Source organism: Marmota monax, unplaced genomic scaffold, assembly GCF_021218885.2.
Source record: "Marmota monax isolate L192 unplaced genomic scaffold, Marmota_monax_Labrador192_F-V1.1 WCK01_AAM20220418_F8-fsc00020, whole genome shotgun sequence".
Classification (NCBI taxonomy): Eukaryota; Metazoa; Chordata; class Mammalia; order Rodentia; family Sciuridae; genus Marmota; species Marmota monax.
In genome coordinates, this window is record NW_026692912.1 from 15,594,578 (window position 1) to 15,617,786 (window position 23,209).

The following is a 23,209-nucleotide window of genomic DNA, read 5'->3' on the forward strand; positions in this document are numbered from 1 at the left end:
CAAAGCAAAAATAACTTCCATTAGTTTTCCTAATACTTAAGTAATACATGTTTATTATAAAAGGAATGAAGTGCTGGGTGTGGTGGTGCATGCCTGTAATCCCTGGGACTTGGACAGCTGAGTCAGGAGGATTGCAAGCTCAAGGAAACTTAATGAGGCCTAAGTAACTTAGTGAAACCCTGTTTCAAATTAGAAAATAAAAACGGCTGGAGATGTGACTCAGTGGTTAAGCACTCCTGGGTTTAATCCCCAGTGCCCCCCCAAAAAATAATAATAATAATGAAGAAAGTCATTGAAGTCTTGTCACTAAGAGATGACCATTACTAACATTTTAGTGCTGTTCTTCAGGCTATTTCTGTAAGCGTATATGTGATCTATAAAATACCAGTGATCTATAAAATTTATCATTTTTCCATTGTAAAAATCTTTAATAAAGATATCCTTTGCGTGTGTGTGTGTGTGTGTGTGTGTGTGTGGTATTGGGGATTGAACTCAGGGAGGAACTGTCACCAGGCTACATCCCCACCTCTTTTTTCACTTTGAGGCAGGGCCTAGCTAAGTTGCTGAGGCTGACCTCAAACTTTTGATCCTCTTGCTTCAGTTTCCCAAGTCACTGAGATATCACAGCTGTGCACCACCACACTCCGCTTACAGATGCTGTCATGTTAATGTTGGCTCTGACCGTTATTGGTGGTAACTTCACTTGCTATTACGTAATTAAAGGATGGGAGAAAATATTCAGGAGACAGCCTTGTGTATGCTTCATTTTGTTCTTTTTCCGTGTCAGAAGTCACCAAAATTTGAGTTTTTAGTGTGGGTTTTTTTGTTATTGTTTCATATAAGCAAGGATGCAGTGGATTGTTGCTTCATAAACAGTTTTAAAAAACTTATGTGTTTACTTTTTTTATTCCTGATTATCAAAGTAATGTCTGCTCATTATAGAAAATATAGAGTACAGAAGACTATTTTCAAAAATGGGGGAAAATGCATATCACAAGCCCACATTGCACAAGTGGCTCCTCTTAATATTTTGGAATAATTCTTCTGTTCCTTTTGTTTGTTTGTTTTTAACACTATGTAATTGTAAACATGATGAGTACGTATAGTGTATATACAATTTTACATCCAGCTTTTCATTTTCCATTTGGCATTAAAGACATTAACATTTCCTTGTCATTATAAATGGCCATTTCTAATTCCTGCTAGTTTGTCTTGAGGTTTTACCCATGATTCACTTTTTGAAGCCCTCTTTTTGGACATTTAGTTTGTTTTAATTTTTTTTTTTAAGATTGCAGTGCATATCATTATAAGTCTTTATAATTCCTTAGGATAGAATGTCCCAAGTGTGGAAGTACTATGTAGAGGAAATACATATTTTTAAAGTTCTTAGTATATACTGTCTAAATCACTTAAGATTTAAAAAATATGTGTGCTAAAATTTTGCCTTTTCTAACTCAAACCTAGAAGTTTTAATGTGAGCTTAAAATATTGATGTCTTGAAACTATTGTTTTTACTCCTACACTATATAGAGAAGATTGTTTTTTTAATATAAATTCATATAGCCTTTCTAGAGGATAATATGGCACCATATACCAAAACCCATACATTTCTAATTCAGTTAGTAATTTGGGAATTTATCCGAATTAAATTGTTGCGAATTTTTTATCTAAAGGGATGTTCTTCGATGTATTATGTATAATAGCTGTCTAAATTTCTGACAGTGGGAAAATAATTGTTTTATAGCTACTCATTGAAATCTGCATAGAAAAACAGTAAAAATATTTTTATAGACAGGAAATTTTTTTAGAATATACTTTAAGTTATATAACATGATGCCATTTTTATAAAGAAAAGTCACATATACATAGAACAGTTGGCAGCTTATATATATCAGATGATAGAATTATGGACAATTTTTATTTCATTTTTTGTGAGTTTTTTTTTAATATTTTTCAGATTTTTTTTGGTGGACACAACATCTTTATTTATTTGTATGTGGTGCTGAGGATGGAACCCAGCATCCCGTACATGCCAGGCGAGTGCGTTACCGCTTGAGCCACATCCCCAGCCAGCCCCTGTGAGGTTTTCTTTTTAAAGTTTTTTCCAAAATTCTTTTGAGGTCATTTTTTTTTAACTTTATAAAAACACTGTTTCTTTCATCTTTGTTATGTTAGAATCAAACGATGATTCAGTTGTAGTTTCTGTCTCAGCCATCGCATCTGACCCCCAAACTCCCCCAGCCCCTCCATACTTCCCCAGCCCTGGCCAGCTCTGCTGAAGAAGGACCACGGTCTTTCTGCTCAGGACACTGACATCTGCCTGCCTGCTGTTTCACCTTCACTTCAGTTTGCTATAAATGGGTCTGTTGAACATTAAAGTACTTGGCAGAAACCACCAGTGACTCTAGCCAATATCCTTTCACTGCTGCCTTTCTCTGAGAAACAGCCTGCTCTGAAATGAGTGAAGCCCCGTGCTGGTGAGGATGAAGGAGGGGAGGGCTCTTGGCAGACTGGGCTGCAGGCAGGGAGGCCAGACTGGTGAGCAGTGGGGGTCCCAAGCCAGGCCTCAAGAAGGATGACTTGTATGCAAGCCTGTCCCAGAGCTGTGTGCTGTGTTCTTTCCATATCTCTGTTCCTGCCTTTTATTTCCCTGAACTTGTTAAGTGCAAAAGTAATTCTCAAGACAATGATGTTGGTGATAATATCATAATCTTTACAAGTCATATGATAATGAAAGGGCTTTTGCTTTAGAATTAAGATATTCAAATAGAATTAAGAATTCAAATCCTAGCTCCTTTACTTCTGTGCCATGAATGTGGCTTCACTTTTCTGAGCATCTGCTCATCTGAAAAGATTGACATAAAGACCAAATGAATGATACAGCATATTTAGAAGTGACTCATGGTTGCTTGTCCTTGGTAATTTTTACTATGTTTGTCCCATGTCATTCCTCTCCCAACCTTGGGACTTTAAGGGTACTAGGATTGATAACTTTTAATGACCCTATCATAGCCAGGCTGGAATGAGGAAGGACTTAGGCCAGGTACTTAGACCCCTCAGTGGGAGCAGGAGCATCATACTGACCATTATGGGTGGGTGAGTTCCTAGCCTGGCCACACTACTGACTTTTTATGTGATTTTGGGGCAGAGAAGTTAATGTTCTATGCCTTGCTTAATCCTCTGTAAAATAGGGATAATGCCTGTCCAGTCTGTACAGGGGTTGTGTGAGATGATTGCATTAATTGAAGGAACAGAGGATGAAAAACTTTGGCACAGTAGGAACAATTATGCAACAGGCTGGTGAAAAAGTCTTCATAATATGTTAAAAAGACTTAATTGTATCCCCTATGTTGTGAGGATTCTGTGCAACAAAGTGTGTGAAAATGTAGCCTAGTGAACATGTAGTATCTGGCATGTAGTGAACATTCAGTAAGTGGAAGCTGTTCTTGGTATGTTGGTGTTGATTACCAGTATTTTAAGAAGTCAGATAGAGATGGAAAAGATGAACCTGCAGGTAGACTGTTCCCAAGGACACTTTGTACTTATAATATGGTAAAAAGTTAGTAAATATTTCCATTGATTGATTAATTTGAAAAGAAGTTAGGAAATGATAGTAAAAATCACAGTAACAACTATTTGCACAGAAAATACCCAGTTTTAAATGTGCTCATATGTTCATGATTTTGTTTAACCTTCACAACCACTCTCTGAGGAAGGGACTGGCATCCTCATTTGATAGATAGGAAACTGAGGCTCAGAGTGGGAAAATGACTTGCACATTGTCTCTCCATGTCGTCATATTGTTACCCTGGGTGCTGTGTCTTCTTTTTTTCCCCATCCCTATGCCAAACTGTACTCAGTGCCATTTCTGTAGAGGAGGCTTATGGCTGGAGTCCTGCTGGGCAGTGTGCTCCACCTCATGCAAAGCAGTTGCAGAGGCCAGAAACATTTCAAGGGGTTTTGACTGGCTTAGTGAGGAGAGACCAAACTGCCATTCTAAATTCAGTCTAGAAAAGTGTCTGGCAACCTCAGGAGCTTTACTTTTCCAGCTTAAAAATGTACAGCTGTTGCTATGGTGAGAGATGGCTGCCTCCCTACATGGGACCAGTTGCAAGTCTTTTTTAGTTTCTACTCTTTCTAGCGCATTTAGTTTCCAATTCCTGACCAAAGCTTGGGGTTCACACATCAAAATGTCAAACAGCTTAGCACACAGATCCTGGGCACTATGCTGCTACCTCAAAGCTTCCCACCTAAGCTTCTTCCCTTCAGTCCCATATAGACAGAGGGGGAGGCTTTAGTACCTAGTAAATCATACTGGCTTTTTTTTTTTTATTCTTAGAGGCATATATATATGCTTAATGCAAAAAATTTGGAAAACATAGAAAAAGCATAGAAAACTTTAATAATTATTCACTTACTAAATGCTTTCTGAGAACTTGAGATGTGCTAGGTGGGATGTGACTGATAAGAGACATGAATAATATATTTCTATCTTCCTATCACTAAAAGATAACCACTGTTAATATTTTGGTAAGTTTCCTTCTTCTTTTAAAAAATATGCCATTTTTTTTCCTTTTTTCTTTTGGTACCAGGAATTGAACTCAGGAGCATTCACCCATTGAGCCCCAGCCCCAGCCCTATTTTGTATTTTATTTAGAGACAGGGTCTCCCGAGTTGCTTAGTGCCTCACCGTTGCTGAGGCTGGCTTTGAACTCACAATCCTCCTGTCTCAGCCTCCCAAGCTGTGGGAATTACAGGTGTGTGCCACCATGCCTGGCTAGGCCTTTTTTTGTTTACATATTTTATAGATTATTTCTGATATATAAAATATATATGTATATTTATAATTCTAATATATATTCATATGTACATAGACATATATACACATAGACCTATATAAAAAACATATATATATACATATAAATATATATATAAAATATACATATATATAAAACATATACACAGAGAATTTTGAATCTTGATTTTGCTTTAAGTGAAGGATAACATGAGTATGTCTCTATTTGAATTATTGAAACAGACATTTTTGTTCTCATTACAAATGTACCCATACTTGTTATAAAACATTCAAACTGGAAGTTTACCTGTGTGCATTCTCTCCATGAAAAGTAGATGGTCTCACCCAATTTTTAAAAATTATTTTTAGGTTTTTTTTTTTTTTTAAAGTTTTATTTTTTGTAGTTGTAGGTGGCAGAATGCCTTTATTTTATTTGTTTTTATGTGGTGCTCAGGATCGAACCTAGTGCCTCATGCATGGTAGGCAAGTGCTCTGCCACTGAGCTACAGCCCCAGACACAGTCTCACCCATTTTTAATGACTGTATATATTCAGCTACTTCTCCATTCCATAACTTTGGGTTTTCTGATTTTTCATTATTAAAAATAAAATCAGGATAAATATCTATGTGTTTAGAGCTTAAAAATTTTTCAGATCCTGTTCATATGATAATTTCCCAGTTGAGAATTCAGGGATTAAATGATAGGAACATTCGCATCATTTAAATTCCTATCAGTGATCTATGAGCTTATCCATTGAATATTGTAATTAAAAAACACATCAAATTTTGCTAACTATGATAGCCAAACTGTATCTTGTTTTAATTTGCATTTCCTCAGTGTCTATTGAATTTTCCATGTTTGTTAACCAGATGTACTTCATCTTTTTTGAAGGCATTTTTTTTTTCTGCTTAACTCTTGGGATCTTAATATTCTTTTTATCAGTTCATCTGAAAACATTCTAAACTGGTAGACTAGCTGAGGTGTAAGAATTCTAGAGGCCCATTAAGAGACAGTCTGGCTTCTTTGTTTCATATAATAGTTAAGAATGTAGGCTGTGGAGTCAGACTACCTTGGTTTAGATTTTGGCATTGCAGCTTTCTAGCTCTTTACCCTGTAAGTAGTGATCCAACTGCTTCAGTTTCCTTATTTGTAAAATGGGGATAATGATAGTATCTGACTCACAGGATTACTGTTGGGAATCGACAAGAATGTATATTTGAAGTTATTAGTACAGCTGGCTGGTACTCAGTTAATGTGAACTTTTATCACTGTAATTTTTCCTAGATAACCTTTTCATATTTCTGGAATGTTTGTCCCCTATCTTTCTGCAGCCTTGGTTAAAAAGCTATCTCATTTTGTGTTCTTGCAGATCAGCCAAATGGCCGATGACACAGTTGCAGAGCTAGACAGGCATCTGGCAGTGAAGACCAAAGAACTCCTTGGATGAAAGTCTGTCAGAGCCCAACCACACACCAGCCAGTTTCTGGTGGATCCCATGGGGGCAAATTGGCACCTCCCACCCCCATTTCCATCCACGTGGAAGTCTGTCACTGTGCTGTCAGTGCAGGGAAGGCTCTGCCTTCCAGTGGGATACTCAGATCTGCTCATTCTCTTCCTCCTTCCCCCTGCTCACCCCATTCTACTCTGAGCCTTCTGGCCTGGTTAGCCCTCAGAGAACATCTACTGCTGGCAGAGTGTCTTTACTTGGGCATTTGCCTTGACCACGATGTCTCCAAGGGATGGGGATCATTAGCAGGCTTTGAACTGCCTGCTCCTCATCTCAGGAGCCTCCTTTTTCAAACAGTAAATCAAGCCCTGTTCCTAATTTTAAACTCTGTTCAGACTGATGTGGGCCTTCTGCTCTGACTGAACCCCTTTGCTAGAGGCCCATTTCTACCAAATGAAAAAATTTTAAAAAATCGGAAAGAATAACAGCTACAAAAGAAAGGACATAGTTGGTTGGGGTGGATGATCTCTAAGTACCTGTATTTAAAGCAACCAAGAACAGCTTTTGCCTGTGGATCAACTTCATGCATGCTCCATTCTCTGCCTGGATCATTTTTCTACTCCTCACCAACAGGCCAGGCCTGTTTACTTTTCTTATCATGTCATCTGGGAATCCTTCCTTTACCCCCTAACCTAAAACCCCCACTGTTGGCTCTCAGTTCAATCTAATGCTTTTATTTGTACCCAAACTATGATTATTATTATTTTACCAGTTAGTCTATGACTTGGCATAATACCCGGAATATAGAAGGCATTCGTATTTTCGCATTGTGAATAAATTGCACATAGTAGCTACCTAATAAATGCTGGTTTCTTCTGTGATGTAACAGTCCTTTTGTCTTTTTCTACTCTTGTCCTTAATCTCAACTTTTACTGTAATTAGATACCTTCTCCACCCCCAGGGCCTACTGCCTGTTGTTGATAGACATGTGGTTTATTTTGGCCCATCTTTGAGTGCCAAGTTAAGTTAATCCCTATCCCCAATTATTTTTTTCTTTCATCCATTCACAATATAGCCACTGTGAGCTAGAGTCAGCTAAAGCTTTATAGTTATAATGCATAGTAAACTTAACAGGTGTATATTACCTCCTTTTAAATAAGAAAACTGGAGCTGGCCTGTGTGGCATATGCCTGTGATCCCAGCTACTGGGAAGGCTGAGGCAGGAAGGCAGCAAGTTTGAGGCCAGCCTCTGCAACTAAGCAAGATCCTGTTTCAAAATAAAAATTTTAAATGTCTGAGGATATAGCTCAGTGGTAACCTATCCCTGGGTTCAATCTCCAATGTTCAATCTCCCCCACAAAATAGCAAACTAAGATTTGACAATATTAGGCAACTGATCCTCCTCAAGTAACAGAGCTGGAAGGTGGTAGAGGATTTTTATTATTTATGGTCAGTCTCATTTTACAAAGGTAAAGTTTCTTGCCCAGATTTACATAGCTAACAAGTGGCAGAGCTGGGGTTCAAATTGAGGCCTGATTCTAAAGCCTGCTCTGCTCACTAATGAGTGGAAAACACTGCTTTTTCCTACTCTCTCACACTCAAGTGTGGATCACTTCTGTGACAAAGATGTGTGAGGTCTCCCCCAACACGCAGGCAGTTCTCCAGTGGCCACCAACCGTATGTCTTACACTGAACTTCAGTTCTGACCCTATCTACCTGGAGACAGTATCACATCCCACAGGTTAAGGGCTCAACCCCACAAAACTGCCCCCACTTCAATGCCAGTCACAAATCAGGGGCTACAAACTGGTTTTCCAGCCCCCTCCTTGACCATGATTCAGGTAATTGGCTGGGATGGCATATAGAACTAAGGGAAATGAGTTTACTGGTTTATTGTGAAGGACATAGGTGAGCAGCCAGATGAAGAGGTGCACAGAGGCAGCTGTGGGAGCGGGGGTATTACACCGAGCTCCCATGGCCTCTCTGGGCAAGCCACCCTCTCATATCTCCTAGTGTTCAGTCACCTGGAGGATGCCACAGCATCCTGAGGCCTGTGCAAGCATTTAGTGAGCATTGGTTGTTTATCAGATACTGTCCTTTGTGCCAGGAATAAAAAAATGTGCAAGATGTGACCCACGTTCTAGTGGTAGCTAGTACACCAAGCTAAGTTGCTATTTATAGTGTCTTGGCTGGAGTTCTAGTTCAGCCAGGCATCTGCCTTGGGATTGGAGCTACTTGGACAGCAGCAGACCCTGGCTGAGTTCCTTTGATGCAACATCTTGCTTCTCTCTACTAGTTGACTCCTCCAGACTCGGTCCTCTGCTATAGGTAAGAAAGTTATGCTGTTTCCTCTGCTTATCCTGGTGGGAACTGCTATGAAATAGCCAGTGAGGATTTAAGGTCAGGATTAGGTCCAAGATGAAAGGAACTAACATAATCTCCTGCCGGGTTTACCTGTCCTCACATCTCCTTCACCACCCCTTGGTGGCTAGCACAGGATAAATTGAAGAACAGGAAGAGAGCAAAGGAGCCCCTTTGGGGGACAGCCACAGGGGCTTTGCAACAGTCTTTCATGAGTGGCCGAAATCCCCAACTCACTGCAAATGTGCTTTTCAAAGATGCAGGATTTTTTAATAAACAGAGGAAATGATAAATTATGTTGTAACTCCACTCCAAAGGCATTTGGTTCTTAACAGCCAAATCCTCTGTAGTCTTTAAATAAACAAAAACTTATTTGGTGAACAGACCAGGGAGGAAAGAATGAAAGATTTTCTGTACTTGGGTTCCACATGTCAACAATTTCTCTCCTGTGTGTATGTTGGCCAAAGCCGTATATCATGATAAATGAATAAAGGAAAGTCTCAAGCCCAGGGCAGTCAGATAGCTCAGCAAATGGCTTTCAGCTGATTGCTCCATTTCGGTTGACATTTATCAAAGTTTCTCTGTTGTTCTGTGTGTCAGGGTTGCAGTGGTGGCAGGAATGAGACTACCTGCTAGGATGTGCTGAGTTACAAGGATGCTTGAGCAGTCTTTCCCCCCACCCTCCTGCATTCTCCCTCTCTAAGGTAAAAGCTGCACTGGAAATTTTCACATTTGGCAGAAGAATTAACCACCTCCTCTGTTCAGTTCATCAACTTTTAAAGTTCCATCAAATCAAAACAACCCCCCACAACAGGCCAAAGAGCTTTTCCCCACTTTTTTCCTTCGTGTATGTGTGTGTGTGTGAAATTATAAAAGAAACAATATAAAGAATTAAAAATAAGGGCTGGGGTTGTGGCTCAGTGGTAGAGTGCTTTCCTTGAATGTGTGAGGCACTGGGTTTGATTTTCAGCACTACATATAAATACAAAAAGGTCCGTCAACAATGGGGGAAAAAATTAAAAGCAAGACTTCTTACAATTTTCTAGTTTTACCCCCCCTTTAAAATCGGGTATATATCCTTCCAGATCTTTCTCTGTACATAAATAATTTTTTAAAAGGAGGGAGGGGAACTCTTTCATATTCTGAAGTTTGTTTTTAACCCAGAAATAATGGCCATCTGTGTTTGTACATACAGAATTCATTCTTTCCTTGCAGTACAGTATTTCATAATAGGGATCTACTATAATTCTTGCCTCTATAGTATTATTGAATAAGTACACTGGAGAATATTTCTACTCACAGACTTTTTTAATTAAAAAAGGACCCCTATTCTAAGATAATTTGATAAATTGTGCTCCTCTTTCTGCAACCTCAGACTAATATTGAATACCTACTGTAGACTACATGTAGACCCTTGACATGTGTCACTACCTTTAAACTTACCCTAGTTGATAGAGATACTACAATTTTCTCTGTTTATGTATGAGAAAACTGAAGTTCAGAAAGGGAATACTTGCCTATAGTCATCACATAGTTAGTGAGTACTAGAGTAAAATCTCAAATCCAGATTTAACTTTGATGTGAGTCCTTAATCCAAGTGCTTCACTGATTGCTTGCTCAAAATATGGATTGTAATGTTCTGTGCCTGGAAGGTGACGTAAGAGAAGCAGAAGTCTTACTTTATAAAACAATTAGAAAGCTATGATAATAAGAATACAGTAAAATAGAACAGTACCTGAAGTTTGTTTTTTAACCCAGAAATAATGGCCATCGGTGTTTGTACATACAGAATTCATAGTAAGCACTGAAGAAGTGCTGTCTGTATTCATAGCCTCCCCTTGCTGATTGTCAGAGTTCTCTAAGTGTCAGAGAACCAGGGAGTAAGCAAATGAGCATGAAGCAGTGAATAATGACAGTGATAGTATTGACACAATGGCTAACTAATATTTAGTTGGTACTTTTTAGTTTTCAGTGGGCTTCTACATCCTTTATTCCATTGAAACTATTGAGTTAGTGAAGTTAGAAAAAGATTATGATCAATAAAAGTTCATATCCTGGGGGCTAGGGTTGTGGCTCAGCAGTAGAGCGCTCACGTAGCACGTGCTAGGCCCTGGGTTCAATCCTCAGCACCACATAAAAATAAACAAAATAAAGGTGTGTTTTTTTTTTTTTAAAGCTCATATCCTGAAAAGCCACTTATTGAGTCTTTCTTTGTCCTAATATATGGTTAATTTTCATGATGTTCTCTTGAAAAGGAATATTTTCTAGGAGGTACACATTTTTCTGTACATACAGGAAATATGATATGTAGTGTTTAGTTTTTCTCTATCTGAATTTTTTACTCTTTGATGAGTCTGGACTAGAAGTTATGTATTTCAGTCTTCTGTTACTAACATATCTATTTCTTCTTCCTATAATTTCTGTTTTATGAAAATGTTGTTTTGATGCATAGCTAGACTCCAAACTCTTATATCTTTATTTTGTGCACTGAGTATGAATTCTGTCTCATTATATACCAAGATCATAGCCCTTACTTGCTTTCTGTTTGCATTGCATGGTGTATCTTTCCCTGTTTCTTTATTTTTAGCCTTTCAGATGCACCATGTTTTGGGTATGTTTCTTTTTTAGAGTTGGGTTCTGTTCCAGGAACCATTCTGAAACTCTTTTTTCTTATTATTGTTAATTGTGGTAAAATACACATATTATTCACTGTCTTAGCCATTTTTAAGCATACAGTTCAGTAGTGTGAGGTACATTTATGTTGTAAGTCAACCTCCAGAATACTTTTCACCTTGCAAAACTCAAACTCTTCACCAGTTAATGCTAATCCCCATTTCTTCCTCTTACAGCTCCTGGCATCACCATTCTGCCTTCTGTCTGTGAATTTGACTACTCTGAGAACTTTGTCTTTTTTGGGATTGGCTTATTTCATTTAGCATTAATTATGTCCTCAAGATATCCATGTTGTTGAGCCTGGGGTTGTAGCTCACAGTAGAGTGCTCACCTAGTATGTGCAAGGCCCTGGATTTGATCCTTAGCACCACATAAAAACAAACAAACAAACAAGTAAAAGTGCGTCCAACTACATCTAAAAAATAAATATTAAAAAAAAAAGATATCCATGTTGTAGCATGAATCAGACTTTCTTTTTCTTTAAGGCTGACTAATATTCTAGTGTCTGTATATACGAAACTCCTTTTAGTGGTAACTTAAACTCATGTACATTCATTGATAATACTGATTTTAGAGAAGCCATTTACTCCTTTCTTTATAATTCAGTGTTAACACTAAGTGATTTGGAGTATCAACCCTCTGCAGATTAGTGACTAGAGATTATATTAAGGAGAAAGATTACTTCTGCATAGGAGTTCAGTTTTCATTGAATGAAAAATAAGTAGTGATGATCCCTGTATTGTATTCCATTCTTGTAGACTCTCCTTTAATCTATTATATGCTGTTAAATTAGAGCAACCTGAAACTTCTCATTATGTTACTCTTCTGCTCAAAAGCCTTCAATAGCTCCCCATTGCCTACTAAATTATGTAAACTCTTCACCTTGGCATTCAGTGACTTCTGTGATCTGCATTCTGGCCCGTATGTATCTGTTTAATTGTGATGTACTTCTCACACCTACCTTGACAACCAGTGCCTAAGCTAAATCAAATTATTAGCTTTTCTGAAATTATGTACTCCTCTCTCCCACCTCCTAGCCTTTCCTTAGGCTTTTTTCTTTATCTAATATGTGTCCCTTAAATCCCTGCCCCACCCAATGGGCAAAACTTATCTAGACTTCAAAGTCCTCTTAGTTTTCTGACCTCCCTTGCACCAACTCATTCATTCGCTCATCGTGGTATTTCTCCTGCTCCCTTGACCTGCACTTGCCTCAGAAGCATCACACTCAGCCTCAGCCAGCCCTGCCTGGAATACAGCCTGGCTGCTTGCCCTTGTTTCCTTCTCAGGGTCAGAGTCACTGCCCACTCAGGTACCCAACCAGGATATTGGGAGCCACTTTTGCCTTCATCTCCCTCACGCCCTGCTGCCACATCCAGTAAGTCACCTGTCCTGTTTTCCTTTGAAGCACTCCTACTTTCCTTTCTGGTGATGCTCAGCAGGGGACAGATGTGGCACATGACCCAGGCAGGGTTTACCTGGGCTCTGAGCTCAGAGGCCCACTTCAGAGGCAGATTCCTCTAGATGATCCCTGTGTAAGTTTCTAGCAAGAAATTCTCCTTTTCCTCTAGTCTTTACATCCCTGACCAGCACAGTGCTTAGTACTGAGCAGATGTGGAGGAAATATTAGTCTGATTCATGAACATGCCAGAGCTTGAGGACAAATAGAGTCACATTTACATCAGTTACCCAGTTTTTCTAGTTCTCTCACCTGCTTGCTCATATCTTCTACCTAAGTTTCCTCTGAGAGTTTCCAGACAGCTGCTGAAGGTACTACCTGGTGTCCACAATCACTGGCACCTACCCAGGCTCCTGGTTCTGGATCTGTAGCCAGGAATGCTACTTGAGGAAGTGTCACTTTTGCTGCTACTTGGTGGGTTGGCATGATCTATGACACGATGCTGACTTCTGGACTTGGAGTGCCTGAACAGGCTGGGTGGGATCCCTGGAGAGGCAGGGACGGTCTTTGCCCTAATCCCATACCTGCCTTGGACTCCTGAGTTCCCAGGCAGCCTTGCTGGGCTCTAGAGCCTCTCTTATCTCCCAGTATAGCAGCTCCTGCCTGGCAGAGCACCTGCCCCTCCCACTCTTCTTTCCAGGAACTGGCCTCAACCAAAATAGCTTCCCTTCTTCTAAGATACTGCTTTACAGTCCCCTCCTTCCAGATATAGTGTCTAATAAGCACTAGACTCTTGACTGTTGGTAACTCTAGAAACTAGTAATTTTGCTCATTTTGCAAATGAGAACACAAGCACTAGAGAAGTTACGTGGTCAAAGACATCCAGGGGACCAGGGAACCCAGGGAGTCTTGTGTCTGACCCCCACTAGGCAGTCTTATAAATTTAGAGACCAGTGGGGCTGAAAAGGGCCTTGTGCAGTGCTGAGTGGGTACCAAGACCTTCCAGATCCTTCCCCAATTTTGTTCTTTTTACCTCCAATAAAGGTCACATCATTTTTCTGTGTACCAGGGAGGGGATTGAATAGGATAGGTGGTTTCCAACTGAGCCAGAGAAACTGATGGTTCCTGACGACAACTTCACCCTTATGGGGTAAAATTAGTAAAATAAAAGCAATGCGGTAAATGTTTTAATAAAATTAAATTTATGGACTTTGTCTAAATTTAATTTAAAAATAATATTAAAGACTATAGTATATTCCTAGACCTTGTTCTTCCTGCTTTTGTTTTGGGTATTAAAATGTTCTTTCCATTATGAAATGATGAGAAGTTAGTGATCTTAAAAAACAAAAAAAACAAAAAAAAATTCCTCACTTAGAAAAATGAATAGTTGGTCAATTTCTGATGGTTCTCTTTATTTATTTATTTAAAATTTTTATTTTTTAACTTTATAGATGCTTGAATTCCTGAGTCTGAGAGCTGTGGGACCTCACGCCTACTCCTGGTGCTGATGTCCCTGAGGCTATCATCCATGGTGCTGTAGCTAGGGAGAGAAGCAACCCAGGGAGGCGGTTTGACCTGTGTGGGTGTCAGGAACCTTGTGGGTGAGTGAGTGGTGGTGAGGCAGAGGTTGGAAACAGGACAATAGTCAATCAGGAGGGTTCAGAGACCCACAAGAAAGGAGGGATGGGTAGGGGGAGGTGAGTCAGAAGAGAGGGAGGGAGACAGAGACAGACACAGGGACGAGGGAGGGAGACGGAGGTAGAATCAGACAAAAGTAGAAACACATTCATGTACACGCGTGCACACTATAAGCACAGAGACCCCCAGCCAGAGACAGAGACCCAGCAAGAGGGGGCGGGGGATGGCAGTCCAAAGACAGAAACAGATGATGACAGTGTGGCCAGGCCTATTGTTACATGCTCTAATTTCAGGACTCAGGAAACTGAGACAGGAAGATCACAGGTTCGAGGCCAGCCTCAAAAACTAGCAAGACCCTGTCTCAATATTAAAAAAAAAAAAAAAAAAAAAAAAATTTAAAAAGGGCTGGGAATATAGGTTAGTGGGAAAGCATGCCTGGGTTAAACCTCAGTACCAAAAAAAAAAAAAAAACAAAAAACAAAAAACGAGACAGTGTCATGTGTAGAGAGACCATGAAAGATACTTACAAAGGCAGGCACTGAGACACATGGAGACAGAGACAGAGGGAGCCAAAGCACATGTGGAGAGAAGGCAACAAGTCCAGGGAGAAAACCAGAGAGAGAAAAAGACAACCAGAATGAGGCTCACACAGAGACTGAGGAGGCAGAGGAGAGGAGGGAGAGCTGCAGGGTTCTGCCCAGCCCCAGCTCCTGGGGCGGGGTGTGGACTGAGGAAGTACAGCATTAGCCCTGGCTGCTGCAGGGACTAGATAAGGATGCCTGCCAAAGGGAAGCCGGGAAGGAAAGACGTTTACAAATCCCCAGGGGGAAAAGCCAGGGAGGCTGCCCCAGACCCAGGGAACAATGGGTACTTGACTTCGGTGGGTCATTAATGAGACAATTAATGGAAAGAGCAACAGAGGCCTCCCCAGGGAGGACTCAGAGTGGATAAGTGGAATTATTGAGGGCATGCCATTAACTCTGAGTGGGGAGCCTTTCCACACACTCTCTGATGTCCAGTGTGCCAGCTGCAGAGTCCTGCCTGGCCATGAGCCTCCCCCATCTCCCCTGCACATGTCCTGGACCCTCCCCAGACATCTCCCAGCTTTCCTATCCCCTGGCCTTTGCCTCTGCCACTCCCTCTCCCAAGAACGTTGGCCCTTGATTACATCTATCCATGGAGGACGTAAATCCCACCTTTTGGAGGGTCAGCAAACCCGGTACCTTCATTTGGTACATTGTTGAGCCAGGGCCATATGTTTCGACAGTGAGCCCCCAAAGCTCAAATGATATGGACAGTGCAGAAAGCAAGTGCACTCCTATGGACTCTTTCATTCGATTTATATAAGTAATAATAACACAACATAAAATGATTCTTATAAAATTATTTCTGACTCAATTTTTGCATTGTAACATTTTGAAAGGAGGCATTGTGAGGGATACTTACTCAATTCATAATGGTGATCATGTAGAAGTTTGTGTGGACATTTGTAAGTGTATGTATGTGTATGTGTATATATATATATATGAAAAGTTGACATAACTGGGCGTGGTGACCCACACCTGTAATCCCAGTGACTCAAGTGGCTGAGGGAGGTGCAAGTTGGAGGTTGGCCTGGGAAACTTAGAAAGAGACCCTGTCTCAAAAAATAAAAATGGCTAGAGATGTAGCCCAGTGGTAAAGTGTCCCTGGGTTCAGTGCCCAGTATAAAGCAAAAGCAAAACACCTCTCCCCCTCCACACACACCTTGACATAATGTTAATTCAGGACTATGAAAATAGGAGTGATTGTTACCTTATTTTCTTTCCCTCTGTACTTTTAAATTTTTTTTCCCAGAGAGAGAGAGAGAGAGAGAATATCGTAGCTCTTTTTCAAACCAGCCAAGTGCCAACTCCTGTAGGAAGTCTTCTGGAGCCATTCTGATGTGGTATTTTTTACAGGGTTCTAAGCACTTTCCTCCTGTGTGTTCCCCTTGTGATGTTTGGGGACTGTCTTACCTCACTAGATGGCAGTCCCCTGAGAGCAGGGGCAGCCAGCACAGGGGAGCTGCACAGAGGTATCTGAGACTGAACCTAGTTCTCCCATCCTACCACCGTGGAAGCAAACCAGGAAGGCTCTGACCCCATCTCAGATCCAACACATATAACCCACTAAGGGTGGGGTGGTGGGGCTCCTGAAATTCTAAATATGGCTACTAGAATAGGGATGGATGGGCAGCTGCTATTCAGAAATATTCAGGGAGAAAGGAGGAGGCCATGTTTGATGTGGCCAGGGAATCACCCCATGGCTAGTTTGCTGGCAGTTTGTGGCAGTTTGTGGCAGTACTGCTAAAAGGCTGCCAGCTAGAGACCAGCAGTGTCCCCTAAACCCACCCCAAAGGGGCAGAAACGTATTTAATCCTTGTACCTAAAGCTGTAGGTAAATTCCACAAGCCACCAGAAAATCCAAGATGCTTTAAAATGGAGTCATTGTAGAGAGGAAATAAGGACCATCAGTCCTGGGCCATCTACCCAGGCAGACACTATCTACAGAGCATTTACTCCACCCCAGCCCCTGAGCTGTTACCTTATTTAATTCTGCTAACAGCCCTCTGGTTTCTATCTCATTATCCCCATGTTACAGATGAGGAAGGCCAGACAGAAAGGCTGGCTGGCTTGCTCAAGGTCACAGTGGGCAGTAAGTACTGGACGTGGAGCTCTGGTCTGACCTGTTGGGTCCAGGTGAGCCTTAGGTCCAGGCAAGCTAAGCCCTCCCCACTTCCAGACAAGTCCCTTGGTGTACAAAAGGGGGTAGTGAGGCACAGAGGGGCAAGAACTTGTCCATAGACAACCAAAGTGAGGCAAGATGAGACTTGAACTCAGATTTCCTGGCTGCTTTCTGCTCCCCTGGTGCCCAGTGGGGTCTCCCATAGTAGGTTCAACCTCGTGCTGAGATTTTTAAGTCACTGGGCTTGAATGTCTTTAAGTGATCATGGGACATAAAATTGTAGGGTTTGGGGAGCAAGGAAGGTCCTTACTGATCATCTAGGCGGCCTCCCTGCTTGTTGTGATGAATTTAAGGCCTAAAGAAGCAAATGACTCACAAGAGCCCTTTGATGTTGGAAAGTTCTTGCTGAAAAAAAGCAGCCTTGTGATCCACAGTCTCTTGGATTCTCAGAACTAACTGACTCTAGCTTAGAACCCATGTTAATGATAGGTGACTGGGTGTCCAAACCCAGAGCAGATTGGGAACCATCAATTAGTGTGTGGAGAGGATGCTTCCCCACAGGGATGACTGGAATGTTGAACGAAGTGGCCGCCAGACTGATTTCTGGTTCCTACCTGATTTCCCATCATCTGCTCCATCTCTCTGGGTCAGATTAGCCATTTTAAAACGTACCTGTTGCCATGAGTGGCCCTACTCAAAAATGTGTAATGGCTCCCCCTTGCTTGGAAAACTGAATTGCCTCTTAACCAGTCTCCTTCCCTGCTAGCTGACCCTCTGGCCATTCTCCATTTGGTGAGCTCTTCAAAATGAACCATGACACTCCTGTCAGAAACTCTATCACTCCCAGGAAAAAGTTCACAATTCTTCTCTTTCTTTTTTTCCTTTTTTTTTGTACTAGGTGTTGTAACCAGAGGTGCTTTACTATTAGCCCTTTTAAATTTTTTTTTGAGAGTCTCCCTATGTTGCTTACTTCACTAAGATACTGAGGCTGATCTCAAACTTGCAATCCTCCTACCTCAGCCTCCCAAGCTGCTTGGATTACAGGCATGCCTCCCCATGCCTGACCAAAGTCCTTAGTTCTTAAGATCTCAAAGTTCTAAAGTGGCAAGGTTTGACCCCTCTCATTCCAAACTCTCCTTCTCTGGCTCTTACCACACTGGTTTCTTTCAGCTCCCCACACGCATCTGTCACTCCGGGGACTTGGCACATTCCCTTCCCTCTGCCTAGGACACTCTCAACCTTATTGCTAACTCCTATGCATCCTTTAGCTCCCAACTGCTTGTCACTGCCTCCTGGCAGACTTCCTGGTTGGGAAGTCTGTTCACACAGTCTCTGGATGTCCCCAGCACCGCACTATTCTGATTATATGTAACATTTTTAATAACTGTTCTCTGCCCAGACTGTGAACTCCAAGAGGACAGGGACTGTCCTAAATTTGCCACAGCATACTCAGTGCCCAGAACAAAGCCTTGTACACACTGTACGCTCAACAAGTATTTGCTGAATGCATGAATAAATACATTTGGCTGTTCATGAAACTTATGTATCTATTTAACAAACATGGCAGCATCTTAGCCCATGCCCATGACAGCATCCTTAGCACCACGCCAGGTTCTGCATGATCTGAAGCAATGAGCCAACCATCACAAGGCCTTTGCCCTCACCGTGCACACAGTTTGTTTGGGAGAGAAAGACATTAAACAGATGAATCCCTGAGATGATGCCAGGTGGAGCTGAGCATGGTGGAGGAAACAGCCTGGGGAGGAGTTAGAGAATCCATGTGTGTGAGAATTTAGATGGTGTCATCAGGGAAGGCCTCTGGGAGGCGGTGACATTTCATTGATGAACCAGGGCTCCTTTGAGACATTGACTCTCCCTGCCTGGGGCTGGCTGGGTCCCAGATGTGTCCAGGTGTGTCAGTCCCACATCCTCAAACCCTCCCATCCTCCCAGTTGTAGCGAGGAACACAGAAGGGGCCTTGGGAGGTTTTTAAGGCGGGTGTGAGAGCCTCAAGCTGCTCTTCACAGCTGCTGTGATTGGGTTCCTTCTGCGTGGCGAGAGGCGGCGATTGCTTTGTGCACCGACGACTCGGCTGATTGTGGCCGGGCGATTGGCACCCACAGACCGCGACCGCCAGGGTTTACCACGCACCCCCAGCGCGGCGGCGGGCCGTGCGCAGCGCGCCAGCCCAATCTCGCCTCCTGTATTCAGAGTTGATTAGACGCTATTTCTGCCTGGATTTTCAGAAGGCTCAAGAGCTTTTTTAATCACTACAGTGGCTCATTACGGTTTTGCAGTGACACTCATGTCCTTCAGTTCTCTTCTCAGATTAGATTCTATAGTCAGATGAATATTGGATGATTTCATTACATACAAATGCAATCAACAGTTTTGCATAAATTTCTTCTCTTTTCTTGAGTTTCAATTGACCCCAGCACCCATGGTGGCAGGCGCGATCCACATGCAAATGAGCTGGGTTTGCAGCCGAGGAGCGGGGCCGGGAGGAGGCGGGTACTTGCGCCGGCCCAGGGAGGCAGCTAGCCTTGATTGCTCAGGCTTTGGAAGAGGGGCCGCGGGGAGGGGGTGCCCGTCAGTGAGCAGCCTCCATGGCTGAGGCTGGCCTCCCTGTTCAGGATGTTGGTGAACTGAAGTACGGGGATGCCCAGAATCGGGCGGCCTCTGGCTCTGGGTAGAGAAAGGAACATGGAATTCCTTTGGGGCTGGCAGCTGGGCTCACAGAGGTGTGCCCAAGACGCTTGGGGCCGTGGCTCTTTAACAACTGATAGGGGTGGTTTGATGGTCTAATCAGACAGTGCGTCCCTGCTGCACCCAGCTGTGTCGCCACCAATGCTGCCTTTGGTGTTGGTGTCAATTTTAAGCGGCCATTACTGACCCTGGAGACTTGAGCAATGGCTGGAAGGGCGAATCAGCAAAAGTCCAAAGCCAGCCCAAGGGAGTGGGGCAGTTCAGAGCCTGGGGCAGTTGGGCCTCAAGAGGCTCCTAACCATCCCTTGTGGGAGGCGTGGCACCGGCTGGTTCTCCCTTAGTGGTGGGCGCTCCCTCTCTGCAGGTGAGGCTGTCTTTCCTCTTGTTTACACAGCCCCTTGGTGAGGTGTTTTCTGTGACTCCTAGAGCACCTGTGCCCTGCCCCAGCCCTGTGCTCTGGGTCTCATAACCCGCCTCTGCTGGCTTACTTCCAAGATGATCCCTGAGGTCAGCAGGTGGTGACTGGGCTCTGCTGAGTCACCCTACCCAGGACTGCAGCTTCTCTAAAGACAGATTCCCATTCCCACCCAGATCTGTCCTCTAGATGCTCCTGGTGGCTGTCACAGGAATAGTCCAGGCCCGGATTCAACACCAGGATCAAGGCTGGAAGGGACTGGAGAAGGGAGGGGACCTGGCTGTGCACCTCATACTGCCCCATGGGCACCCCCCCATGGGCAGCATCAGGACAGGGAACCGCACAGCCCCAACCTCACTTCCTTCAGCCTTCTGCACATGGGAACACAGGTGGCACAGATGGTGGAGGGTCTGGGACTCTGAGAAGGGCTGGGGCGGGGGCAGAGGGAGAGAGAGAGAGAGAGACATGTAGATGCAAAAGTGGTCAGGGGACCCATCAGGGATGTGACCAGATCTACTGTCATTAAGGACATGACGGAACTCTGATGTAGACAACCACAGCCAGCCACAGGCATGAATTTGACACATCTACGCTTAGCCCCAGGCCCAGGCTCTTTTCTGTCCCACCCTTGACTAGACACCTAGGAACCTGAACCAAAGCATGGGGCTTCCATGTTACAGGGGTGGCTACTGAGGTCCAGAGAGGGGAATGTCTAGCAAAGAGTCACACAGCATTGGACCCAGAGTCTCCTAATATGGTCTGGGGACTGCTTCCCTCTTCTTCTGGCTGTCCCTGGTGACCATTCTCTTGTCATTCTGTCCTTCTATGTGTAGTTACAAGTCCATTCTTCCCTCACTAAATGGTCCCGCCCCTCACTGCTCATGAGTTTGCCTTCAGCTCTTCCTTAGCCTTCTCAGGCTCGTTTTCTGTGTGCATTTCTTTCCATCTCTCCCTGTCTCTGTCTTCCTTGCGGCTCTATGGTCCTCCTCTCCTCTCACCTGCTTCCCTGGTCCTCTCTCCATCTCTGTGTCTAACGAGTCACCTGGTCCCTTTGCCAGGCTACATCTGCTACTTTGCTCTCAGCAATGTGTTTAGCCAGAACTGGCCTCTGCCTGGAATTGGGAGATCTGAGACCCCAGACCTATCCCCAGGAGAACTCTGAACGCTGGCTCCTAAAGGAGAAGGTTGGGGTGGGGCTGGTTTCTGATCTCTTCTGAGCCTTCCTGCATGGGCCTGCGCTGGGCCTTCCATCTTTCCCTCCAGTCCAGAACTGGAGGGAAGAAGCCATTTCTCATTCTGGGTCTCATAGCCCCCTCTGTCCTCACACAGGCCTGGAAGAAGGCCTGGAGTTGGTGGGGAGGATTCCAAGGCTTCACTGACTCCTCAGGCAGACTGGGGTCATCCTATCTAGACTCCTGTCTTCAACTGGGTCCACGTCTGCTGTTGTCTGTGGCAAGCTCCTATGGAGGTTCCCTGCCTGCCTTTCCCACCTTTAGCACCACCCAGCAGAATGAACATGTTCCCTAACCCAGTCAAAATCTGGGCCTGGCCCACCTGGCCAGTCTCCTTCCCTTTCTACTTACCTCTCCCACCCAGGCACAGAGGGCTGCTTCCCCGAAGGTGCCTGCTTTCTGACCCTGTGCCAGGTACATGGAGGGTGAAGAGGAAAGAACTGGGTTCTGGGGGCTAATAGATCAGTGCCAGGTCCCAACTCTGCCTCTGCTAGCTGGGTCATCACAGACAAGCAACAACCTCTCTGAGGCCAGTTTTCTCCTCTGTAAAAATGCAGACACTCTCTTTCCCTTGAAAGGCTGTCACAAGGGTTAACTTATATGAAGGTGCCTGATACAGAACTGGGCACAGACTAGACACTCAACAAACAGTTATTAGGAATAAATGAATAATATTGAATGAATTATAGATCTAGATCTGCATAAATAGGATGTAGAGAGGGAGTGCCAGGTATCAGGAATAGCACAAGCAAGGGTGTGGGGATAGGAATCCTGGAGAAGCAACAGGGAACTGTGAGTGCTCTGCACAGATGCAGCAAGGATTCCCCAGAGGAAGCTTCAGTCAGGAAATGAGGCAGGGGCCACACCCTGGCAAGTCTAGGCCAGGCTCAAGGACTTAAAAAATATATATATATATATATATATATAAAATTTATTTTAAAAATCAAGCATCTCTTGTTTCAGGGAAAAGAATGATCAGAGGACCTTACCGTCATCAACACTCCAAGTAGCTAAGAGTGACTGTAGCAACAGGCGCCAGATAAGTTGAGGCCTTGAGCTGTGGCCTTTGAAGAACATCACCTCACCTGGTCTTGAAGACAGCCCTGTGAGGAAGATGCTTCTGTTAATCTCATGTTACAGTTGAGCAATTCGGGACCTAGAGGAGGAGAGTGATTGTCGTGGATCTTACTGTCGTAACAGGTGCAGCCAGGACTCCAACCCTGGTCAGGCCTGGCTCCAGACCTGGTGCTGTCTCTTAGCACCACTCGGCCTTCCAAAGGGAGGACCCCACATTCCTGGACAGGGGAAGCTGCGGGCATCAGATACTCAAAAAGGCTTTAGCTAGGGCAGGGGCGTGAAGAAGGCAGCATGGGAGGGTCCTGGCCCCCAAGGTGGAAGCTGGCTGCAGATGAACTGGGGAGGGCTTTCTCGGGGGAGCTGAGAGCGGGCAGAGAGAGAAACGCAGCAGCAGTGGAAATGGGGACTGTGGCTGTCACCCAGGCACTGGAGGCAGAGGCTGTGCTGCCTGATGGCCTAGCTGAGGCTCTTGATCCTGATCAGCTTTTGGCTGAGGTCCATTTCTTGGCCCCACCTGGCCCAGCTGTGCCTCCATCTTGCTGGTCCCTGGGAAAGGATGTGAGGGTTCTTCTAGTTTTGTTAGCCTCCTGCTGTAGGACTTTGGCCAAGCCAATGCCTCTCTGATTCTGACTTACCTTGTCTATGAAATTGGGCTAGTAATGTCCACAAACTGCCTGCAAGGTCAGGGGCTAGCAGAGGCACACAGGCCCAGGTGCAGAGATAGTGCTGGATCATACTGACTCCTTCTCCCATCCCCAGGGG

General features: G+C 43.7%; 1 protein-coding gene across 16 annotated transcripts in view; it reads left to right on the top strand.

Annotated features, from left to right (window-relative positions):
- Positions 1-7,124, top strand: part of Mrrf (mitochondrial ribosome recycling factor) — a 51,123-nt gene extending 43,999 nt beyond the window's left edge. For all 16 annotated transcript variants that reach the window (XM_046451342.2, XM_046451343.2, XM_058581694.1 and 13 more), the window contains one exon: positions 6,166-7,124. In XM_046451342.2, coding sequence (XP_046307298.1) covers positions 6,166-6,243 — 78 coding nt within the window. In that variant the 3' untranslated portion in view covers positions 6,244-7,124. The remainder of the gene's footprint in view (positions 1-6,165) is intronic.
- Positions 7,125-23,209: the final 16,085 nt, after the last annotated feature.